The sequence below is a fragment of the Pocillopora verrucosa genome, chromosome 7 (genome assembly GCF_036669915.1).
Source record: "Pocillopora verrucosa isolate sample1 chromosome 7, ASM3666991v2, whole genome shotgun sequence".
Lineage (NCBI taxonomy): Eukaryota > Metazoa > Cnidaria > Anthozoa > Scleractinia > Pocilloporidae > Pocillopora > Pocillopora verrucosa.
In genome coordinates, this window is record NC_089318.1 from 15,815,419 (window position 1) to 15,840,910 (window position 25,492).

At 38.2% G+C, this 25,492-nt stretch overlaps 2 protein-coding genes across 2 annotated transcripts; one reads left to right on the top strand and one right to left on the bottom strand.

Moving 5' to 3' along the window:
* Positions 1-1,004: 1,004 nt before the first annotated feature.
* Positions 1,005-16,101, top strand: LOC131770855 (polycystin-1-like protein 2). The gene is made up of 16 exons (XM_066170219.1): positions 1,005-1,239; positions 1,587-1,700; positions 2,119-2,241; positions 2,546-2,668; positions 3,399-3,554; positions 4,081-4,834; positions 5,166-5,760; positions 6,246-6,434; positions 6,872-6,997; positions 7,472-7,651; positions 8,672-8,923; positions 9,574-10,332; positions 10,786-11,016; positions 11,547-12,833; positions 13,228-13,396; positions 13,985-16,101. The coding sequence occupies exons 1-16, from the start codon at positions 1,005-1,007 to the stop codon at positions 16,099-16,101; spliced, it is 7,410 nt and encodes a 2,469-aa protein (XP_066026316.1).
* A 361-nt stretch (positions 16,102-16,462) lies between these two features.
* LOC131770871 (G protein-coupled receptor 137Ba-like) lies at positions 16,463-25,480 on the bottom strand. The gene is made up of 8 exons (XM_059086599.2): positions 24,848-25,480; positions 23,140-23,186; positions 21,790-21,979; positions 21,361-21,402; positions 21,123-21,266; positions 19,363-19,533; positions 18,322-18,434; positions 16,463-17,758 (listed from the first exon to the last, which is right to left on the bottom strand). Exons 1-8 carry the CDS (start codon positions 25,295-25,297, stop codon positions 17,497-17,499), a joined length of 1,419 nt encoding a protein of 472 aa, XP_058942582.2. The 5' UTR covers positions 25,298-25,480; the 3' UTR covers positions 16,463-17,496.
* Between the last annotated feature and the right edge of the window lie 12 nt (positions 25,481-25,492).

Consider the following 25,492-nt stretch of genomic DNA (forward strand, 5'->3'; position numbering starts at 1 on the left):
AGTAGCGAAGATAGACTGGCATCATGATGTTACAGTAACGGTCATCCGCTGAAATAAAAAGCATTAAAAGAATAAAATTCCTACCCTTAGTAAAGGTGAAATAAAGTTTGGGATGGCCTATCTAATGCTCCTAATGGACACCAATATAAACGTCACTAGCAGAGAAAACTTCTCAGTTCTGTGTTTTCTGCTGTTCGTTAGTTTTGATTCAATTACAACCGTTTCACTATTTTTTCCTTTCTGTTAAATAAATATTTGTATATATGAATTAAATATATGAAGTGTAAAATTTTGACTTACGTAAAACAGTGCTTAATACATAGGAGTAGAGCGATGCATATATTGTGGGAGGAAAAAGACAAATAAACTGCCAGTTTATTCCTACAGACCTGTTTCGTGGTTGCCCACTCATCAGGGGATTTAATGAGAATAATCTTTACCATCGCTCAGATACAATATTATCTAATTTATGCTGCGCGAAATTTAACAGTTTGGTTGTTGCGTAGGAGGGCTTTGTTTCTGTGGCGGCAGGAAAACACAAGTTCATTACGTTTGTTTAGTGTTGATAGTTCGGGTCAGCAACAACTAAACTGTTAAATTTCGCGCTGCATAAATACATATATATATATATACCCATATATCTAACTATATTTGTATATCTGAATCACAGATAATGGTGCTAACAACAATCACATTACAGGTGAAGATATATCAAATATTTACCTTCGACTTAATAGTATGTAATTGAAGGAGAGGGAAAGCGAGCCCTAATCACAAAGCGAAGAATTTAAATTTCAGAGCTCCTAAATGACTGTTACCCCTTTTTTGAACTTTTACTTGAACCAAACGGTGTTTAAATGAAATGAAAAACATTGTGAGTGACGGAATGAATGAGCAAGAGCATGCTTGAGTGATTGGGTGAATGAGTGAGAGCTTGTGTGATCAAGTAAGTGTGTGAGTGATCAAGTTATTGCGTGAGTGATGAATATTGAGTGAGTGATAGAATGAATGATCGAGTGAGTGAGTTAGTGAGTGATAGAATGAGTGATCGAGTGAGTGAGTTAGTGAGTGATAGAATGAATGATCGAGTGAGTGAGTTAGTGAGTGATAGAATGAATGATCGAGTGAGTGAGTTAGTGAGTGATAGAATGAATGATCGAGTGAGTGAGTTAGTGAGTGATAGAATGAGTGATCGAGTGAGTGAGTTAGTGGGTGATAGAATGAATGATCAAGTAGTGAGTGAGTTATTGATTGAGTGGGTGAGTGAGTAAGTGAGAAAGTTATAGAGGAAGGCAAGGGGAAGAAAGGAATGAGAGTAATTAAGAGAGTGATGGACTAAGTGAATGAATGACTAAAAGAGTGACTAGTCGAGTTAATGATTTTTTGAGTGAGGGATTGGGTAAGAGAGTGAGTGATCACTCGGGTTAGTTAGTGAGTGAGTGAATGAGTAAGAGAGTGTGTGATCGAGGGAGTGAGCGAGTGATAGTGTGTGTGGATGAGTGAATGAGCGGGGGAAGGAGGTAGGGAGGAAGGTAGTGAGAGAAAATAAAAATCAAAGCCTGTTAGTGATCTCTTTTTCCTGTTAGAAAATGTCAACTGTGGCACAAGTCCTTGTTTAAACGGAGGAACTTGTTCCAAAGATGGAAGTAGTTATATCTGTAAGTGTTTGGATGGATACCTAGGAAACCGTTGTCAAACGAGTGAGTGACTGTTCCCCAAAAAGACGACACATCATAAATCCCTTGATGCCTCATAGCCTTTGGACTCTGAGATTCAGAACATTACAGGTCCGCTTGAATTACCGAAACGAAACAAAACAATTTTTGTGAGCCAATAGTCGCAAAAGGAAATACAGAAATCGGAATCGAAAAAGAAAGCTTAAAATGTTTTGTATGATTGATGTATCTATGTTGAAACGCTGTCGCTAAGAAGTGGTACGGTAAATAATGGTTTTATTCTAGGGAAAATCAGCAGCATAAAAAACAGTGTCATCAGCAACAATTATTAAAACTTAGAGTTCGAAGCTCTTTTTTTTTAGGCTTGCATTTTCACCTACCTGGTTTATATAATGCAGCAAAACCAAAACTAATTTTTTCACCTATCAATGACTTTTGCCAGGCCTGCAGTCATCCACTGTGACTCCTTCGCTCTTGATGAACTCATTATCTAAACCATCGAATGAAGTCAATAAAAGTAAACGTCAGTCAATAGCTATAGAAAAAGGTTCCCCTTCTATTCAAGGTGAGCTACATCTATGAATAGTTTCGTGTGTATTTAAGACTATTGACAATCATTTGTCTACTACTGACAAACGCAATTGAAGAATTATTGAGCTAGGCAAAAGTCAAAGTGGCGCTGATGTGGCACCCCATCTAGCACATGGATTAATCTCGATGTTACTTAAAAATAAGCAACATTAACAGCAACAACAAGAACTACAGTCTTAAAAACAGGGTTCGAAGCTCGTTTATTTTAAGGCTTGGATTTACACCTACCAGACTTTCAATAATGCAATCCCACCGTTAATAGTTCTCTCTCTTTGCAGGCCTGCAGTCATCCACTGTGACGCCTTTGCTCTTGGTTAACTCATTATTCAAACCATCGACTGAAATCAGTAACAATAAACCTCTGTCTCAAGCATTAGAAAAAGTTTCCCCTTCTACTCAAGGTCAGTTACGTCTCTAAATATTTTTTTAGTGCATTGAAGTGGATACAGCGGCAAAATCAGTGCGCATGCTCATAACCCACAGAATAGTTTACGTGTGCAAAAGAATGGGAATGATAATATTTCTACAGTAACCCTATGGCAGGAAAATGCCAGCATTTTTAAATTCTCCATCGTTTGTTTTCATTTTACGAAAACGAGCTCAAACCAAAACAGGTAAGGTTGCCGTTTCAGTAAAGTTTCTTTGGAAACTCCACCGTCACATATCTCACTCAACAAAAACAAATTTTGCATTAACAGCTGCGAATTTAGGGACTGAAATAGAGTATCCGTGAGATGGCTATGAATTTCGAAGCGACTGCTATCCTTTTAACTGCTAGGGTGAATTCAAGACTGCTTGCGATGAACTTTAATTAAAAGAACGCTGCTTGTCCTTCAGACTTTTCCATAAGAGCAAACTCCATTATAGAGTATATTATTGCATTTTCTCTAATGGGAAGAGGTTGTTAAAAATTGAAAATTCGAGTTTGGTGTTTCCAATAGCAGGAAGAAAGCAGAATCAAGTTTGATATCAGGGAAAGACTCGATTTTAAGATTTTTAACGTCTAATTAGATCTCGATCGTGCAGTCATGGCTAGATTATGCGACAAAGGCTATCAGAAAGACTTTAATACGTTCAGTCTCATCTAAGTAACTCACAATCAGTTTTTAATCCCGCCACATTCGTATGTAGGAGTGACCTTTAGCACATCCATATCAATACCAAGTACAAGAAAAGAAGGAAACTGCTTTAGCGTTCATGTACACTGCATAAAAATGGAAAATGGATCCTGCCGGTCTTACTGTGTGTATGTGGACAAGAACTATCATGGAATGGATAAATGTCTCTGTGAGTACTATGAGCTCAAGACGGTATTTGATTGCATACAAGTAAAACACCTATTTTGTATATTCGTAGCTTTGGGTATATTTTGGAGTATCATAGTTGGACAAAGATAACGAAGACAACTCCTGAGAATTTGGAGTAATTGAAGCGCGGTCCGTTTTCATTGTTAGAGCAGTTTAAAGACTTTGTAGCGAAGACAATTAAAGGGATAATGTAAGTTATTTTATACCGGGACCCACCGAAAAGGCCATCGAAGGTGTGTAATTCAAACTGGTCTCTGTTTTAGAATCGACAACAACATAACATGCGCATGTAACACAGATGCTCACTTCGCATAAAGATGCGAGTGCTTTCATTGAAAAGAATTTGAGTTAAGGGTCGTTGTTAATTAGTTGTCTCTCTTCTTCTTAGTTAAAGTTACTTTAAAAGTACGGCACCACTTGGTTCTGGTTGAATTCATAGTAAACTGCCCAATGAACTACCTAGTTAAATCAATAATTCTTTCCATTGCATTAATAATACCACTTAGGTGAAGATATTAATACATTGGGACCACCTAAGGTAGAGATACTCTCCGCATCCAAACAGCCATTTACGGAAGAGACAGATGTCATGAAACGCGACGAGGAAAGAATGTTCCAAGCGTCCATGACTCGACATGAGCACGAATTATTAAAAACCCCGTTGTCACTTGCTTGGTTTGTGAGAGATGTGAATGTCACGCCTTTTGCAATTTCCAAAAATCGGACGCTTGTAAACCGAGGTTCCCTGATCTGGAATGCCCCCGCTGGATCTCTATCAACGGGTCTGAAATTGATTGAATTCGAAGTTTCTCACTTAAACTCAACTGCAGCAAGACGAGACTTAACTTTCATCAAAGTGGAAGAGCCATGTCTAATTGCTGTGATAAACGGTGGATCCGAAACCCTGGTATCTGCCAGGGGGCACATTGACATCAATGGAGGCGATTCCATTGATCCGGGAATCGGCAGGGCTCGTTCTTCTGGTATGGAATTTAAGTGGATATGTTTCGATGGCGGATCGCTTGTGCCCATTTATAATGATACCCGAGCCATAGTAGTTCCGTCAGAATTATCCAAGAGAACTGCATCTATCTGCCAGAGCCAGGAAATGAATGAGACAAGAGGACGTAAAATTCTCTTTCAGCCTAAAGCGGAACACATATACTACATCCTGCTTGTTGTCGAAAAAGATAGCCGCCAGGCTGAGTTTCTTCAGACTGTTTATGCAGTAGATAAAGACATGCTAAACGTCAAAATCAGGTAGAAGTGTAAATGAAAAAAACATTTTTTTATGTATTAATTCATAAATTTACTCGTCAAATTAATATGACTAGACTCCCAGTTACCCCTGTCCCTATTTTTCGGTTTTCACTTGAGACTTGCAGCCATACATGTTTCCTATTTGGAAATTTTAATTTTTTTTAAGTTGACCAAAACCTACTTAATTTAAAGAGGTCTTTAATTATACTCGACCATGGATTAACAATTTTCTATAATTATAGTCTAACTTTGCAACGATACACAGTTGCATAGTGTTATAAAGAGTTCATAGTAAACTGGTATTCAGTGAGTTTCTTTTGTCTTTCTACAGATGCGTCTCTAACTGCAAGAGGGATGTTATACCCAGTGAACGCTTTAGCTTGACAGCTAAGTGCTCCGGGTTATGTAGACTGAAGAACACTAGCATTACCTGGAAATTGTTCACAAAGGGATTCCAAAGCAATGAATCCACAACAGTGTGGCATCTGAAAGATTCCTTGAAATCGATGATATCAACAAAGATTAGCTCGAGAAATATCGTTTTTAGACAAGGAAGATTACTGGAAGGTTCATCTTACAGGCTTACAGTTAATGTACAATTACCGGACGGAAAGTATGGTTGGGCGGCGTACCAGTTTAAAACGGTCTCCGTGCCGACAGGTGGGACCTGCAACGGGACACAAGCAGGCGGAGAAACTTTAGGAATTTTACTTAATATCCACTGCACTGGATATAATGACAAAAACAAGCATCTCACCTATGAGTTTTTCCATCAAGTCGAGGGCGGCAATTCCCACTTGTTACTGTACAGTGCTATACCATTTGTCACTGTTCAGATTCCTAAATTTGATAGCGGCGAGGTTGACATAAAGGTTGTCATAATCAATTCGTTCGCAGCGAGAGCTGAAACTTCCTTGAGAATCCAGGTGAGTACAAATGAAGTATCATGATCAATTTACGTATTATGTTGATATCGAAGTTCAAGCTCGTCACGATCATTAGGAGAGCATAATATCCACTCTTAAGGGGCAAGATGACGAAAGTTTGGAGTAGTTTTGCGTGTCATTGACAAAAGCCTTTTCGAGATTCAAACCTCGAAAAAGTCTTTTGTCAGAAAGGGAGAAACATCAATTGAAAATAAAGATTTTAATGAGGGTAGACGATGTTATGTATGGCAAGCAGTAAAACAGACTGCAAATGACGAGCTTCACGTCCAAGTTTATTTTTGTAAGATGGGAAAACTTAAACGTGGCTCCTTAGAAAATAGCAAACGAGTAATGAAAAACTCAAAACTAGCATAGAACCACTTGCCATCAAGTTTTGTCTGTGGTCGCCATAACGTGTTCGACCCTTGACCCGAATTATTTTCTTTTAATTTTTAGTTTGTTATTAACATTTTGTTAATCAACAGGTTACAAACCCATCATGGACAAATTTTCCTATGGGTGCACCTCTCTTCTTTCGTCGTGCTGAAGCTTCATTCACAAGATATTTGAAGGAAGGATCCTTGAACGACGCCTGGCAGATTGCACAGGTCCTTATGCAGGCTGTTATTACAAATGAAGATGCACATTGGATAACAAAGAGTTACGAGAAAAATGTAAGATGTAATTCTCATTTTAACCTTACCAGACCATCATTACTTTTCTCTCCGACTCACCACAGCTTTCTACAACAAAATTATATGGTGGCCGTTATTGTTATTATCCTAGACAAGTATAATTAGTAATTCATGAATTAACTTGTATTTGACCTTCAGATGAGAATTCAAGTAAAATAATGATCCTCGGTTGTGGGCTGAAATTTCGGAGATTCCAGAATAAAAGCAAAACGAAAAACCTAAAAATGTATGTTTCTTTTCTGCAAGTTCTTAAATTGCAGCCGACCAATGAAGTGGTGTTTTCCTTGATTGAAACGTATGATCGAAAACAAAACTAAACCACAGCATGAACGTTGCGAAGTCATTCAGATGCTTTACTTCAAGCTATCTTTTAAAAGGATTAACAGCATATTCTTTTTACTCTATTCTTTTTGTAGATTAGCGACCATATCTTTCAAAAATTATCGAATTCCAATGCATCAGATGTGCAGACCGTTCTTCAGCTGTCGTCAGTCTTAAACCTGACAACTTCAAATCTAAAACATTTATCTTCAGCAACCATGGTAAATATCGTTGACCTTCACGATTTTCTTCCTCTTTTCGTCAACTGGAAAATAATTTATCAGTTTCTATCGTGTAACTTTCCCGTTTTCTACCCCACCAAAGTGTCTCGAAAAAAATTCTCGAGTAAGCTATTCATTCAAAGGCTCCAACCATGTGAGCGACTTGAATTCCGCATAGACTCAACAATAATGGTTTACTACGAATCCCGTTCCTCCTTACACTACGAGTCAGACTAAAGGAAAACTAAGACTTAAAATACAACAATGCACATGTAAACTCATTCTTCGCGCGCTAAGCCTGCCATATGTGAAAAAAGAAATAAACACTTCCGTTTCTTTCTTATAGTAAAAGGTGTAGTGGAGCCTCAATGTAGAGAACATTTCAAAAAAGAAAGTGTTGATCACTTACCGAAGTATCATTCCGAGACCTATCATTAATGTACGCAGTGATTTTTCTTGCTTTTTTCATTATAGCACATTGGATTGGAAATACTTGAGAAATGGGTGCAGTTAATAAACATCAGATTTCGCGGTGGTAATGGGAAAGACCGTGCTCTCAACAGAGATGCATGGCACCTTGTACTACATTGCTCTGGGAATATTCTGCACGCCATCACACAAAGAGTTTCTTCCTCTACAGATGAACAAGGAAAGGTAGACTGACAGACTTAAATAACTGTGTTGCATCATGCACTTGGACAGGCCACAGAATATCTTGCTTTCGCAATATACCTTAGAAGCTTATTTAGTTCATGCTAGAAAGCGTCATCCTTCTGATTTTATCACATTGCCTTGGTCTTTTTTGAAGGAGGATCAAAAATTTGATAAATAGTTTTGAATAGGGAATACTAAGCTAAGATTCGCAAAATAGCCTCGACTCTTAAGATAGTCTCCTCTAGAGCTTTATTTGGAACTCGCTTGTTTTCGAAGACCTAGAGACAACCTTCCAATATCTAAACTCACCTCACGAATTCTCTTGCTCACATTTATTCTAATCCCTCACCACCAAAGCAGCAAAGGAACAGAGTGGGTACATACATAGGTAACAGTTTTTCAGGAGACCTCATACAACGAGCCTGAAAACAATAAAAGCCTACAAGAAAAATTTGTCTCCTTGCTCAATGTGCCCGTGCCTTTCACCTTCATCAAAGGAAAATGTGCTTTTGACATGTAGCTTGTAGGCGAGAAATATTCTTACGAGCAGCAGGTTATACTCGGCTGTCCATTTGTCAGAGCGAATGACGAAGGGCCAACCCTTGTAATGTCAGCTTTAAAAATCCTTCTTGAGACCAATTTACATCATCAACTCAGCTGATAAACAAAATTATCTTGTTATACACCCCATCCGACGCAGCACCATAGTTTCTTTAGAAAATTAACCCCTTCATACGTTTGTCTATTCGTCATTTGTTATTACGTGGCTTGCTTGAAAGGTGTGTTCATGTGCGTCTGCCTACACCCCTGCAAAATTTGTAGAGCAGTTGAAGGAGATATGGCAGGTGATCAGCTTAGCGTTTCTAGCAAAGTACCAGTAGCCACATTTAAACTGACCTTTGTTTTCGAGGACTATTAAAACTTTAAAATTGGTTTAATTAAAGTGTATATATTTTCACTACTTCATTTAACGAGAAATTTACTTTAATATTTCATAAATATTCTTACTTACCTTTTCAGTTGGAAAGGATGCAAAGAAGAGCACTAGATCTGCAGGAGTCAATGATGAACTCTATAATGTCGTCGAGGCTCACAGGAGAAGAATACAGCGTCATGAAAACTAAACATAACACTGTGATTTTGGGAAAGCTTGAAATTCACGAGATGAGTGATCTTCGAGTGGAAGATGACAAGGCAAGCTTTTCTCTTCCGGTGATGGATGAAGGCATGACAGAGAAATTGTTTGAAAATGCTAAGGATGTGCAATTTCAGGTACTGCGTAAATCAAACTAAAGATAGTGCTTCTCTGTGTAAAAAATCGGCGACCTAATGGATTTCGCGTTTTACTAGGATTGAAAGGTGTATATTCTACTCAGGAATATTTTGATTACCGGCCACATTAGTTTGGAAATCATGCTTCGATATGAAACATCCTTTCAGTTAATAATGGGTTGTGTTAGATCACATTGACCAGATAGCTGTTAACACTATTTAACCTGTTCTGCACCACGAGTGATCTTCGGGCTCGTAACTTGCTTGGCCGAAATAGTAGCACAGAAGCATCATGTAACTCTCTAGTAATTCACATTCAAAAAATGAAATATAAAAACAGTAATGATAATAGTAACGATGAAGATGGTATCTGTGACAGTGACCATGACTATGATAATGATGATGATGACAACAATGGTGATTATGATAGTGATGATGTCATAAAGCAGGTTGTTTTTAATGCAATGACAACATAGGAGATTACAATGTATAACAAGTTCTTACTGAGTAAGGTTTCAAACCGATGGTCATCCAAAATTAAAATAGTTAGAACACTTGGCTTTTACAAGATCTTTCGATGCGTCTTTTAGAATAAATGCCAGTAAATTTATGATTACTTGATGCATTCGTCCTTTTGACTTACTTTCAAGATGATTAGCTACGCAGTAAACCCATACTCCCTCCATCAGCCAGTCGATGAAATCAACTCTGAGGTGCTCAGTCTGACACTCAAAGATGACAACGGAAACGTAATGAATATCTCAGACCTAGGCTCAGAGATCTCCTTGAAAATTCCAATAAGTGAAAAAGCAGAAAACGAGACACCATCAGTCGATGAGTACTCAGTCCCAGACTTCATGTTGTATCGAGATTTTACAGAAAGTTATGGAAACAGTAAAATCAAACTGTCCTTAGACTTACAGAAATCTGCTCCCTTTGAACTGTATGTAAAGTATGGCGCTAAACCAACGAAAGAGGACTATGATTTTGCCACCACTCTAGACAAAGAGAATTGCCAGGATAAAACTAGCATCTGTGCCAATATAAGCCATCACGTTTGGTTTGATGCCGAGCGCAAAGGGAAATATTACATTGGACTGCTTCATAAAGGAATATCGACGAGAAAGAGAAGGTCGACACTAGCGGTAGATCCTCCTGAAAAAGGTTTACAACTGGGTCAAATATTAAAGAAAAGGATGCCAAGATCCAATTCTCAATCAACGCACTCTGTTGAAGAATTGTGTGTAAAGTTCAAGGATTCCCCAATAGATGAAACAACCGGTAAAGGGACGATGGACTCTCCTCCATACGACCCACAAGAGTCTGTGAACTTTACAGTGGTCGTGGATTCAGTTGGATGTCGGTACTGGTCCGAGAGTAACCAACAGTGGTTGAATGATGGATGCAAAGTAAGTACCTGATATAAGAGTCTTCGAAAAGATACCGAGAGAAAATAAATATTTCTCGTTCTAGGGAAAAAAAGTATGGCTTAAGAATTAAATTCAACTGAAATTAAATGCAACTGAACCCATGGAAGAAATAGCTGAGAAACGGGGTTTCGATTGGGATGGACTCGGCTGGTTTAATTGCCGGTTTTTTTTCTCCTTATCAAGGTTTTAATATGAAAATGATTGTGAATTTTTTTTTCTCACAAGAAAAGCTCTGCTCTTAGCTTAGCTTAATTTTCAAGGTAAGGGTTTTTCAGAACTTGCAAATACTCAGTTGTACTTGAATGTTCCTCATGAATGCAAAGCTAGTGACATTGCTGATAATCAGTCATATTCGAATAAGGATTACCTTACTATGCAGATGCTTTTGACCTAAAATATTCAAGAGGCTAATTACCCCATAATTTTTTTAAGGCTGGTAACAATTCCACTGCCACCACCCTGCAGTGTCTTTGTAATCACCTGACATCATTTGGAGGGTATTTTGTAGTAACACCAAACAAGATAGACTTTGACAAAGTGGTGCAGTTTAGCAGCGATGACCCAAAAGATTACATCGTCATTATGACAGTATCAATGGTGTTTCTTGTGTACTTCATTGCGTTGGTCTTTGCTCGGCGGGCTGATAAAAGGGATCTTGAAAAGGTTTGTCACTGAAAAGTTATCCAAGAATTTGCATGTATACCTTTCTAAAGAAAACATTTTCCAGGCGCTATAATCTTGAGGAAATTATCTTTATTTTCCAACCATTCCATTGGTTTGAAAATATTTTCTGCTTTATTAAGTCAGATGCTTAGTGGCTAAGTTATGTCTGAGCAAATAGTGCCCAAATTAAAAGAAGCTTTCACTAAGGTGATTCGTTCGTTGGTTAAGGAGGAAGGGGATTTGAGGTGAGCCTATACCATAGAAGGAAGAATTCTTCAAGTTAAGAGACGAACTGCGCTGCAGAAAAAACGGAATTAGCCCGCGTAGTCCAAGGTTTTGCGGTCGACGTTTACTGCATACCAAAATTCCAAAGCACACTACGGTAATATTAAGAATAAGTGCCACTATATTGATACTCACTAAGGCTTTTCCTAATGGACTATCTTTTAAACTAAAATAAAACTCATTTATGGACTGAGACATTACTTTTATTCGCGCAAACTGTCATGGCCTCTGTTGTTCCTCTTCAGGTGGGTCCTCTTGTGCATATACAATCGCCAGAAGGATTCTATCGATACAAGGTCTCTATCACTACAGGGACTTGGCGAAACTCAGGCACCTCTGCCAACGTTTCCATAAAGATTATGGGGACTGAGTCCTCCAGTAGTGTCATCGGATTATCTTGCAACTACGAGGAGAGTAGAAAACCCTTTGAAAGAGGAAATACTGACAACTTCCTTATTGATATTAATCGGCCAATTGGCACGCTGATTAAAGTTACTATTGGCCATGACAGTTTTGGTCAGGACCCATCGTGGTTCCTGAACGAGATCTTCATAACAGATCTTCAATTGAACTGCACATGGACACTTCCTTGTTTTCGTTGGTTGGGCTTAGAACTAGAGGATGGGAAAACGACCTTAGAACTTTATGCCGCGACTGCAAAAAGGTACTATGACTTTACAACTCAGTTCAATAACGCCAAGAATTACATGTTCGCCAACGAACACATGTGGTTCTCGATAGCAACTAAAGATCCAAAGGGCGTGTTTACTCGAGTAGAACGAGTAACTTGCTGCTGTTTCTTTCTGCTTTGGGGAATGATCGTATCTGCTCTGTTTTACCGAGGAACTATTGACGAAACGAGACCTATTCAAGTTGGACCATTTAAAATGACTATCCGGGAACTATCAGTTTCTGTGATCACAGCAGTGATCGCTTTCGTACCCAGTTACCTCGTCGTATTTCTCTTTCGGAAGAGTAGACGCTCAAGAGTAGCAGTTGATGGAAACTGTTATCGTGACCGCGATCATGATACCAGCGAATCATTCCAACTCCCTTACCTTTGCATCTACATTGCCTGGTTAATCTGTGTTGCTGGCTCAGTGCTGTCTTCCGTCTTTATGATTTTCTACTCTCTGGTATGGAAGGGAGATACGTCATCGCGGTGGTTGGCATCTGTATTTCTGACCTCTACGGAGGACATATTTATTTCCCAGCCCTTGAAAATCGTAGTCATTTCTGTAATTCTGGCCTTATTGTTTCCGCGCAAAAGAATCCAGACTCACGACCTCGCAAGCAGCACTGGAAGCTTTCAATCTGACGGCAATTCTAAACTCTTCAGCATTACTGAGAAAGAGATCGAGGAGCAAAGGAAATTCAGAATTACTGAAATGAAAACGAATTTATTTGCGAGGAACATAGTGTTTTCGATTGTCTTCCACGTTCTTCTATTGATAGTGTGTTACGGAAACAGAAGTGGTGAGCGATTTCACCTCGCTGAAGCTACACGCAATGCTTTTACAAACTTGAGTCAGGTACGAGACGACAGTTCCCCGAAATTAAAAAGGCCTTGATTCTTTCAGATATGCAATAGCTATCTTAACATCCTAATTAACAGCTAATATTCGTGGGGTGCAAGATATTCAACAGTTGTTTATCATTAATCTTAAGATGTAAAAGTTTTGGCTCCTGCAATTAAAGACAAAGAATTGCAGAAACGTCAGTCAGAGAAAGCAAAATGTGAAGCATTGCGATCGTTTTGGAAAATCAGCAATGTAGGTTTGGTAAGAGACCGTTACAATTTGAAAGTCAAAGGCGAAAAGAATAACATAAAAAGGCTCGGCAATGTGCAAAAACCAAAATAACTCATCGATATTCCCTGCATCAAACTATCTGCTGATCACACAACCAACCTAATATCTTTTACAGGTCAAAAATACGTCAGGGCTTTGGAAGTGGCTTGACGACGTTGTTATCCCAGTGGTCTATGCTGGTGAATGGTACAATGGTCAAATAGAGCCAATGACTGTCTATACCGGTAACAAGCTCTCCATCTTACTAGGCATGCCACGCCTACGACAATTGAGGATTCAAAAAGGTATGCAAAGCGACGAAGTTGCTTTTAGAAATGTGTTTCATTCGATCTTCTTATTCTATAGCTTCCTTCTTTAGCACCCAAATTCATATCGTAACTCGCAGATATACTTGAATAATGAACTCTTTATCATACGAATTGAGTGCAGAAATGGATATGAAGTCGCTCAACTGTAAGAGCTAATAGCTCATACCAGATACACTTTGCACACAAAACTCGATTTCTCAGTCAAACTTAAATCGACGCCTTAAAGCCTAACTCATTTAATTTTTTTGCATTTTTCTGTTTTTTTTTCTCGCATTTTTGCATGTTGCTTAATGGCTGCGAATGTAATAAAACTAAACTTCACGGGTTTTGACTCCTCCTGATTTCCTCTCCTCTGTCTGGGATAATCTACTGCCTCGTGAACTCAAACGACTTAAATTGCTCCCCATTTGTGATCGTTGCCCCCCCCCCCCCCTTCCTACCTACTCGGAGATTCAGAGATCTGTTCGTTAGAACACACAAATTTCCCGACAAAACAACACAAAAAAAAGAAAATGGACCCGACTCTAATGAGAAACCCGGTTTTCCCTCTGTGCTATTCCTCAGGTTCGTGTTCAGTACCTAGCGTTTTAGGGAATTGGGTATCCTCTTGTTACGACTTCTATTCAAAAGAAAAGGAGGACAAGAAAGGTTGGGATTTGATGTCAAATAACAGTTCTATCCCTTGGATGAGTGTTGCGTGTCCGGAAAACTGGAAATACATGTCTGAATATGATGTAGGTGACTATTCAAGTCATGGTGTACACTCTGTCTATGGTAGTGGTGGTTATGTAGCTAATCTGGGATACCTTGATTACACGGCTCGTCGAATTCTGCGGGACCTTGCAAAGAATGAATGGATTGATCGTCAAACTAGAGTTGTCTTGATTGAGGTTACCATGTTCAACGTAGCCACAAACCAACTTCTAGATGTTGTGTTATATTTTGAGATGATTCCATCGGGCTATCTGGGATCATTTTTGAGGATCGAGGTGATTCGAATGGCTATGTCAGATTCATATTCCACCACAATGTACTTGATCATGAGGTTGCTATTCGCCTTCTTTCTTGGCTACTACTCAGTGACTGAATGCATCAGAGCCTACCGGTTGAAATGTGCATACCTGAAATCCCCTTGGAGCTGGCTTGAAATGCTGCAAATTCTCAGTGCAGTGAGCGCCGTGTTCATCTCTATCGAAAAAGAGAAACATATAACACAAGCTCTTGAGAAGTTGAGTAAAAATCCATTCGCCATCGTAAGCTTCCACGACGCGTTATTCTGGTTCCAGATCGAAAACCACGTGATCTGCATGGCAGTAACCATAGCGACATTACGTTTCCTAAGATTACTCAAATTCAACAGACAAATCATAATATTTTTTCTTTCTTTAAAAAAATCCGTTAAACCAATCTTGAGCTACGCAGTAGTGTTCTGCATTGTCTTCACTGCATTCGCGCATGCCGGGTCGCTCCTCTTCGGTAGAAGCATCTACATGTTTTCTTCTTTCCACCGAGTTATTGTGCAACAACTTCTCATGGCTCTTGGGGCCTCCGCTCCGCGTAGAGAACTCGTAGATGTACATTCAGACTTTGCCAGACTTTACATAGAAAGTTTTCTTTTCTTTACGGTGGTGCTGCTTATCAACTTTTTCGTTGCAATCTTAAACGACGTTCATTCTGAGTCAACCAGCGCTAACAAGGGCAATGAGGATATAGAGGTAGCGAGTCGTTTGTTATCAAAGTTTTTAAAAATGTTTGGCATAACAAAAGGGCAGCAGGAGGTTTCTCCTAAAACGAAAGTAGGAGAAGACGTCAGAAAGAAAAAGCAAACGAGACAAATGTCGATTTCTGATACAAACTCCTCTCCGAGCCAGAAGGAGAAGACTGAAGCTTCAAAAGAAAGAAACGCGAGTTTGAACGATTTTGATACGAGCACACAAGCTAAAACTTTGAAACAACGACATCCCGCGCTTCCAACAGCTAATGCATCTCCAGTTTCAAAGGTTTCTTCACAGGAAAACAAAGAGAAGAAAGAGGACTTCGTTTGTTCGTCTTTGACGTATAGAAAAGAACCCGTATCAACAAACCTGGAATCGCTCATTCCCATATCATCAGGTAATTTATCAAGTAACGACGACGAGTTACATTTCTCGGTCAGACGCACAGTACACTTTGCCGACAATGTTCAGATCAGGAAAGTGAGTGCTCCGTCGAACGATTTCATCGCTTCTTCAATCTACTCTCGTAGTCTTTCAAATAAACAAGAGCGGGAAAAAGGGAGCACAAGCAAAGCAACTGTAAATTCAGCCAAGAGAGTGCTAATTAACGCAACAGACGAAATCCCCGTTACTCTAACACATTCTTGCGACATATCGCAGGAAGTATACGAAAAACCTAAGGATAAAATCATCAATTTCGATGATGTCAGTAAATGGCTCAAAAGGATCGACCCATTATCCAACACCTCAAGGAACATTTCTGAGTTCCAGAGCAAAATGTCAAGTAATCCCAAACATGTTGCAGGTACCGTCGATTTTGACAGATTGAGTAAGATATTGAAGTTAAAAGAAAAAGCAAAAAAGCTGAGAGGAACTGCAGGCAAAAGGATTACAAAAGAACTGATACGCCAAGCCAAACGGCTTGACCAGCTCCTCTATTTGCTGGATCAGTCTGAAGGGATCTAGTTGCCTAGAGCTTTTTGGAGAACATAGGAATAATTTAAACAAGACGTACAATTCAAACGAAAAGAGGAAGAAAATAATGATATTAAACAAGGAGGTCCTCTCGTGACCAAGCGATCGCTAAGCCTGGTCTTTGCTTGAACTCCGCCATTTTTCATACAAACACCATAACTTTGACCAATACAGCACAAACTCAATATAAGATATTCCGCAATTTTTCCGCTGCTAGATTATTTGGAATGAACAAAAAGTAAAAAAAAAACAAAACAAAAAAAAGGCATGGTGTTCAATAAAGTTTCGTATACATGGTGTTAAATGAAGTTTCGTATACTTTAGCATGACTAGTACAGCAAAAAGTCACGAACAAAATGAAGGTACTATGTACCGTGTGGTTAAATTTATTTCTAAATTTGGCAAAATGGTCTTCCTTTCAATTATTAAAAAAAAACAATATATATGACTATGTAAGAATAAACGTTTCTTTTCTGGCACAATAGATCAAGGGAAGTTTTCATTAAATAGAATTATAAAAAAATTGGTATTAACTTACTAAATTTGATCGAGAACAGTTAGTTACAAATCGGCCCAAGACAACTACAGAAGTTGTGGCAACATTTTATGTTGAAGTTAGTTAGACCCGAGGCCAAAGAAGTCGAAAAAAAAAAAACATACAAATAAACAAAGAGAAAAATGATTATAAAAACGACAAAAAACCTAGAAAATCCTACAATAATATGTCTACGTGACAACGTCTGCGATAAGTATATCCAACTGAATGGCACTGCAGCCACATGAAACGACGAAACTGTACATTACACTTTCTTGGCTTCTTGTGAACTAATGAGATATCTCTTCCTTGGCAATTCCCAGATCTTTTGTCTGAACCGTTTAATTTGAAAAGTAAAAATTATGGCTTTCCAGTTGACTGGATCATGTAATAGCGCACATGAGGTATTCTCCTTCAGTGCACCGTACGCTTAATAACCCTTTACACCCTAACGACAGTATGTATATTCTTCATGCTTCTTTTTGTAAACATTTCCTATGGTACTGTCCAGGACGTTTGTTTGATAATCTAGTGCTTCTTTTGGCCATCATTTTCTTTTTCCTCTTGACGCATCTGATTGATTCAACAGTGATACTCTATGGAGAAATTAGAAGCTAGCTATTGTAACGGCTTAAAGGGCTATTAAGGACTTCTGAAGGTAAGATTTTTAATGTCTGGGTGAAACCCTGTATAACTGGTAAAGAGGCAAGAGGTCTTGTACGTAGCCCTCTGTGCTGACAAAGAATTACGGTCTAGCCTCTACCAGCGTTTCGTTTGATCATCCATGTAACAAAGTTTGCTTCATTCTTTTGAGGTCATCGACCCTAACTTTACTCGTTGCCCATGAATCACTATGCTTCGTTTTGCTTAACTAAAACGTCCGCCTTGAATCCAGACCCGTCAGCTTGGTAACCAGACCAGCCTGCTTGGTTTTCAGACCAAGTAGGGAGAGTAGGAGGAGTGGTACCCGGGAGATAAACTTTAGAATAACTGTTACTTCTCTGGAAACTTCCACTGCGCGCGGCTGATATGGAGCCATATGATGACCGTGGTCTGTTTACGCTCCCACTGGAAGCGGAGGGACTAAGTACGCCTGGTATGTTGTACTGACTACTGTAATAGAAAAACATACCGAATTAATATGCGTTGACACAACTCTGCATGGGGGCGCACGAATTTTTTGGTAGTAGGTAAATACTGTTGAGATCTACACATTCGAAATGCTGTAAATCAATTTTCGTCCACACGCAAGTCTACCAGCCTAGCGTCTGGCATTATCAGAAAACTGTATAGGAGACTCATTGAGTACGAAACGACCGTGGGTACGGAAGGACTGGATACCGATATTAACATGCATTTTCTTCATACTATGATCTTTGCAGTTCTTAAGGTGCTGACAAAGATAATTTGTTCAAGAATCAGCATCTTGAGTTAGTGATCATTCCCATCATTCCAATCGTTCCCGTGACTTTAATGTTACATTCAAGGGTGAAAATGTAAAGAGAAATTACTTGCTTATTAAGCGGTCAAACTCTTGGGTAATGCGAGGTACATTGACCCAGTCTGAACTGGAGCTAATATCTCTCCATCAGAATGGAAGCAGGCTCAGTAATGGAGCAGTCATTTCCCACCCGGTTGCATGATACAAAAGAACAAAGTTCATTTAATCAACCTACCCTCTGGCTTGTCCTTGTGACTCTGTCAGGTCCTCGTCCGAGTCATACCTTCGAGGATTGTCAAAGAAATATGACTTTTTGTCACCACTCTGTGAGGCTATACCTGATGGTCCCTGGTGAAATTTAAGGGGAGATATGTTAAAGATATTTATGGAAAACACGGATGATTCATACTGTTAAGAGGATCGTAGAGGTGTGACGGGTCATGAACTGCCATGACACACAATGAACCGGCATGACAAGCAATGAACTAGGATGACGCACAATCATTTACAAATTTGTAAGCTAACGACTAAATGACACTTACGACTATGTCGTGTAATTGGCGGTCGTGTAATAAGCGTCGAATTTAAAGATATTGTGGGTGCAAGCTAGTTATCTCGTAACCCTTTAAAGGACTTTTTGGCCGATTATTTTGGCATAGATTTTTATTCTTCCTGTTTATTAACACACAAAAAATATTCAATCGGAGAGGACTGAAGAAAGGGGGCCCTTCCCTAACCTCGTAGTTTCAATGCGTACGATAACCGTGGATAGTGCCCAGCCACTTCGCCGACATGTCAACTCACCAACAACCACCTCGCCGACACCATTAGTCAACTCGCCGGCATATCGTCAAGTAGCCTACATACTTAGCGTATTAATAAAGGGGGTAAGTTTCTAAAGAATCTGTAGTGCTGCGTCGTTAAGGGAGTATAGCAAGATAAGTTTGGTTTTATCAACTGAGTTGATAATATAAATTGACCACCGTGAAGAGTTTCAAAGCTGACGTTTCGAGTGTTAGTCCTTCGTTAGAGCGAAAGATGAAAGGCAAACGACAGCTTTGAAACTCTTTAAAATGGCAAATTTACATCAACGATTCAGTTGATAAAACCAAAATTACCTTGCATACCTAGTGAAGTTACTAGTAATGCCATATTGACATGTTGGCGAAGTGACCGGTTATCATAAACATTTCCCATAAGTTGCTAGAAAACTTTCTCTACATGCATGAATGCAGACTAGTAACAAGCACAAAAACATATGTTTAGTTTTACAAACCATGTCTCCAATATTTGGTCTCCTGACTCGAAAAAATAATATAACCATGGAGGTTGGTAACACCTCCCATACAATTAAGACAACACCAAACGATATAAACTCCACATCGCGCATCTCGTCATGAACTTTGTTGCAACTATTACATGAAGAATCTCTGTAGTTAATTTCACCCTAGAATATACCAGGAATCAGTTAGAAAGTTGGTTAAAACATGAAGTAGAATTTATTTGTTTAACTCGTTACACCCTAACATCAGTACAGTATCTAGCTTCCCCTTATTCTTTCTTCACATTTCCTTTGGTGCTGACAAGGAGAACTTGCTTAACGATCACGAGCTTCTTAGGTTGGTAATCGTCCCCTTTGTTCTCATGATTTTAATAAATGATTGATCACTGTAAGGAGAAATTAGATGTTGGTTACTCTTAGGGTTTAAAAGGTTTAAAATACTGCTAATACAAACTTTATATTCCGTTTAGTTAAAAATAGAGACTTTGACCCTTTGACTCCCATGAGTGACCAAGACAGAATTTCTCCTTACAATATCAATACAATATCAGCCAGATAAGTGATGAGAATAAAGACAAATATCAATTTGGGGATAATTAGTTTATCTAATACTACATTCTCTGAACTAACATAATAAGAATTGTATGGTTGACAGTAAGGAGAATTACAAATTTGATCTGAGAGTTAAAGAATTCAGTGCAAAGCTTTGACCCAATTATTCAAAAGATTTTAAAATCTTTATTCACAACATATATTGCATACAACACATAAACTCTATTAAAACACATTTCAAATAATGCATCACTTACAAGACATTACTTACAATGAGCTGCTTACAATGAAATGTTAAAATCAATCAAAAGAATTCTACATTACTGTCACATTATTAACATCAAGCTCACTATTATGAATGTGTTTAAAAAATTGCTGGGCATACTTGCAAAACTTGATTGAATGGTGATTATCTGAATAGTTACAGATTAAAATAAGAGGTGAGTTAACAAAAATAACAAAAAAAAAACTCAAAAGACACAAATGAAAGAGAAGAAGAAGACAAATCTTTTCTTATTGATTACCTACATGATGTACTCAGTATGGTGAAAGTAAGAGAGTAAAAACAAGTTAAAATTCAGAAAAAATACATGCGTCAATTTGCATTGGCACAGGTTTTCTCAGTGGGGTTGGCAGTTAACCCTTTAACTCCCAGAAGTGATTAACATAAAACTTCTCCCAACAATATCCATACATTCTTCAGCAAACAGGTGATCAGAATATTCAAACTTATCGCTGCTATCTTGATCTAGCACCAAGTTCTCATAACTAATTTACAAGGAAATGTGTAGCAGCTACAGGAGAGAATTAACAATCAGACCTTAGGAGTTAAAAGGGGTTAAGGGGTTAATAATTGAATAATAATTTGAGTTGGTATTGCTTTAGTAGGGTATAATGTAAGAACCTTATTGTAACAATTGACAGCAACAACATCATAACCATCAACCAAACTTGAAACATGTATAGATGATTTCAGGTTTATCATGATGCACATTGTCCACAGTAAAGAGTTTTTACACTCTGACAAAGGGATACCACTTAAAATGTCAGCTTTAGAAACTCTTAATGATGGCCAATTCACATCATCAACAAGCTTACTTCATAAAAACCAAATCAATTTGTAATAACCATGCCAATGCAACACCAGAGTTTCTTTTAAATTAGAAATTTGACTTCATAATTCATTTCATAACTCTACGTACCTCATCAGAAACATTAATCCAGCCATAGCCAAATGAAGACAAGTCATGAGGTACAGCGACTGCAATTAGGTTGTAAACTACTCTAGACAAATAGAGTAGGACTACCAGCACACACAGTAGTATACCTTGTCTGGTTGTTGCTCCCTGCAATGAACTGATATTTAGTAACAAATACATAAAAATGGGAGAAATAAAACTAATGTAATCATCATTAAATATTAATACTTGCACAAAGTACCTGACCCTCCAGTAAAACATTGACAGCTGGTGCTCTTGTAATCTGTGAAAAGAAAAAAAAAATGTTCAAGTAATGCTTACCAATTTTTGTGCAGAATTTCCAATAGTAGCTTTTAACAATTATCAGTTGAGTGGGGCACTGTAAAAGTTTGGTGACAGGGCTTTGACACTAAAATAACAGTGTTGTCACAAAATCTCAAGAGCCATGTGTCACCCACCATCAAACATGAAAGCCACCAAAAAAAGTCAAATTATGCATGGCTACTGGAATGGAGACAGTTTAACATGACAACAACATCATTTCAAAGTAAAAATAGAAGGGGCAAACTTCTGTCACACCTCCCTGGACTGAAAAAATTGTAGGACTTTGACCATTAAATTATTTACTAAGAAATCAATACAACTGCAAATGATGAGAAGGTAAACATACCTTAATAATGCAGAAACAGAGAACAACACCAACAACAACAAACAGCAGTCCATTTACCACGACCCGCGATATGACTAGTGTGTCGTGAGCATCTTGTTCACGACACACAAAAGAGCTTGTAATGTTAAGAGCAAAGAAAACAATATTCACTGCAGCAAATGAACTAGGAAGATACAGTCTGTTGTATTTCCTGTTGGCAAAAACAGCAAAAAATAAATACCATACTTATCTTTAGAATTGTTTGTAAATCTTAGTGCATACAGGTAAGTCTCCTATTTGATGGTTTGAAATATGTTATTCTATGGCAAGGAAGTCTTGAGGTAAATGCAAGTGTTCTGATTGGTTCTTACTAGTCTGGGATTTTGCCATACAGACCATTTCCATGGAAATGGTCATAAGCCATGTACTTTCAATCATTAAAGCTAGCAAATTCAAAATAACCAAGTTTAGTCCGTGCGCCATACAATAAACTACTTTTTAACTTGACTTGAGCTACACTAGGGAATATTGGCCCTTCATACTTTTTCTTTGTATAGATATCAGGCCAATGTATATTCCCCAGTATTGCAAGTTGCCAGGTATTTTGCTGAGCCACATATCATTATGGCATGGAAAAATAAAAGTAAAGAGCAAAATATTCTGAGTCTGAGTTCCCCATGAGGAAGCAAACCTCAGAATTTTGGAATTCGTATTCCTATACCCCACTACACATGAAGAAATTATTATAATCGCCTCTAACTATTATGAAAATATGCACACTTTCATACCCCCTATTGCAACATTTCATTTCTTTTTTCTCTCACTAAAGCGAACACTTATTAGCACTTCGTCCAAACAAGCCTGACTCATAATATAAAGCGACATTACAATAAAGGTAAATAAAGAAACAATTCCTCTACATATCATTTCATATGTTTAGAGACTAAGCAATTTTTTCATGGTACCCTGCCATTACGGACTCTTGCTATTACAGACCGTAAATCTCCCCCTGAGGATGTCCACAATGACAGGAGTAGACTGTATCATTTTTTCATTCAATTCTTCACATGGGTACTCAGAAGGGAGATGGGGGAGAGCTTCTTCAAAACTTGAGGTTCCAGACAGAGGGGAAGGGGAAGAGGCTTTTCAAAGAAGAGGGCTTAACAGAAAGAGGGATTATTGGTGCATATACAGTATGCTACCCTGAATGTTTCCAGATACAAACAAAGCTGGAAAGTGCCAACTCATGTTGGAAAAAATATCTATTAGATTATCAATACTAACATCTACATAATTATCTAATCTGACGGTTATAACCATAAGAGGCACTGCACAAGGAATGAAGCCAATCTCTGAGGCCTATCTATTTACCTGAATGTTAAAGGCTCAAGAGTGCTTCTTCTGGTCCTTAAGACAACCTAAAGAGAAAAGAACAAATTCATTAATTATGAAATTGATCTTTGTAGCAATGAACACTACTAAAGCAGTAGTGAAAATAAAGCCTGAAAAAAAATTAAGGCCCTGAACAGGATTGAACCAGTATCGCACAGGTTATGGCTTCAAATCCAGTTACAAATCAACATAATGACCAGCTCCAAGTAATGGCTTGTTAGCTCAATTGGTTGAGCACTGCACAGGTATTGCAGAGGTTATTATTTCAAATCCCATACAAGCCTGAATTTTTTCAGGCCTTACTTTCACTATACTGCATATTAGTACTGTTTATTACTGTGAACATTGATTCCATTATTCATTTCTTAATCCACAAATTACATATATGATTTTCATATATCCTGAGTCATAGAAAATAACAATTTCAACCCTTTAACTCCCAAGATCTCATTAGTAATTCTCCTCACTGTCTGCCAAATGATTCTCATTATGTTAGTTTGGAGAATTTTCTATTGGATCAATTAGTACTCCCATAACTGATATTTTTTCTTTGTTCCCTTTATTTGTCTGCATGATATTGTATAGATAAACTAAGGTGAAATTCTGTCTTGGTCACTCATGGGAGTTAAAGGGCTAAAGATTAATTATACTGGTCCTGATACGTAACGGAGCTATATGCAATAACATTTCATTTTTACATGCATCATCCTCTGAGAGTCCCAATGTAAACAATGGGGGAACTAATAGTTGTATCTTATAATAAAATAGTTGAAGAGACATTCTTCAGTCAACACATGAGCATAAATCTAGTAAGGTTCTTACAAAAATACTGCAATCTGACTTACTATTCTACTAACTAAATATTAAACAAGTATATTATTTATTGTCATGCATCTGTGCCCTAACAGATCACAGATGACTTCGAAATGTGGCAAGAACAAAGAAATTAGCACAAAAGGTGCATCTGAGTCTATCACTGATGTCCTTACCAAATTAGAAAACTAATTTTTTAAGGAAAGATAATTTTGGTAATCAATTGATTAATATGAGTTTCATAAACTGAAATTTCCCAAACATAACATTCATTTTCTCTTCAAAAGTGAACACCTACATCTAAACTGGAAGATTATTGATTCAGTAACACTTAAAATCACTAAATTTGGACAAAGGGTCGTTTAACACACATGCAATACTCTGGACATATAGTTTCCAGCATGGTTAAGTCTCTAGCAGTAATTTGCCTCAGTTCATGAGTTGTTACTTCGATGTAGTGAGCAATGCCTCACTCCGGAAACCCCCCACACATGTGGCCTCAAAGCTCAACTGGTAGCGTGAAGCACCCAACTACTGCCATCGGGTTTTTCAGAATTCTTTTCTGCAACTGTTTTAGCTGCAGCTCACTGCAAGGATGCTATCTTCGCTTTAACACAGATATGTTGGACCTACCTTGTACGTGGTACTAATTATTGACGTCTTATTTAAGTGACCGGAACAAGGCGGAAGTGCGCCGTAGGCATAACAATTAAGTTTTGTCCTTTTAAAGAATTGAGTTTTTACAACTAAAACTGCGTAGAAATTACATAAGAATCTAAAAATACGTAAACTTTGTAATCTAAAAGATGAAAAGTCAATGAGTGATAGGAAAGTTTAGTTGCTGTTGTATACGTCTTTTATCTAAGTAGCTTACCTTTGCCAAATACAATGTCAGCAGAGATAGGGTAAGAAACTGTAAGTAGATTGGAAATGCGTACAGGAACCACCGTATAAAACGATGAAATGTGTTTGTTTGAGCACTATTTTTGAAGTAAAATGAAAACAGCGTAGTTCTCAACGCAGCCCAAAGCAGGTAGATGAACAAGAACACACTTTGATACGATAAACGGCGATGTTTGTGGTATAAGATCAGGCAGAGTTGCACCACTATCATAAAAAATAACAAAGCGTAGAGCGTCGTAAAAACAATTGTCAGAGCAAGATATGCTGGCCTTGAAATCCCAGGCCCAAGTGTAGCTGGAGTAGTAGAGTTAGCCGGAAATAAAGTTTGCCGTGCCATCGTCCCCTCGTAACTTGACTCAGGTGAATATTCAGTGTAAACTGAACGCGCTGTTTCTATGAAGTTCTTTGGCTTTAACCCCATCACATTTCAAGTTGACCGGCTTGTGCGACAAACAGAGGTGGAAATGGACTGGTATGGCTTGAATCAATCATAATTTTGCCTCTGCCTTTCACTGAAATCACACGATGCTCGTCTTTTTAATCGAAAACGAATGATTTTGGTCCAAATTCATGTTTCTTTGCACTTCAACCTAGCGCCCGCAATGTTGACGAGCAG

Bases quoted from the DNA above. Each gene is read 5' to 3' on its own strand.
- LOC131770855 (XM_066170219.1), top strand. From the start codon at position 1,005: ATGAATGATCGAGTGAGTGAGTTAGTGAGTGATAGAATGAGTGATCGA. The intron at 7,652-8,671 runs GTAGACTGACAG...TTACCTTTTCAG, and splicing joins CTACAGATGAACAAGGAAAG to TTGGAAAGGATGCAAAGAAG. The intron at 10,333-10,785 runs GTAAGTACCTGA...AATTTTTTTAAG, and splicing joins GGTTGAATGATGGATGCAAA to GCTGGTAACAATTCCACTGC.
- LOC131770871 (XM_059086599.2), bottom strand. From the start codon at position 25,297: ATGGGGTTAAAGCCAAAGAACTTCATAGAAACAGCGCGTTCAGTTTAC. The intron at 21,980-23,139 runs GTAAATAGATAG...TTTTGCCAACAG, and splicing joins CTTGAGCCTTTAACATTCAG to GAAATACAACAGACTGTATC. The intron at 21,403-21,789 runs GTATGTTTACCT...TTCTTTTCACAG, and splicing joins TCTGTTTCTGCATTATTAAG to ATTACAAGAGCACCAGCTGT.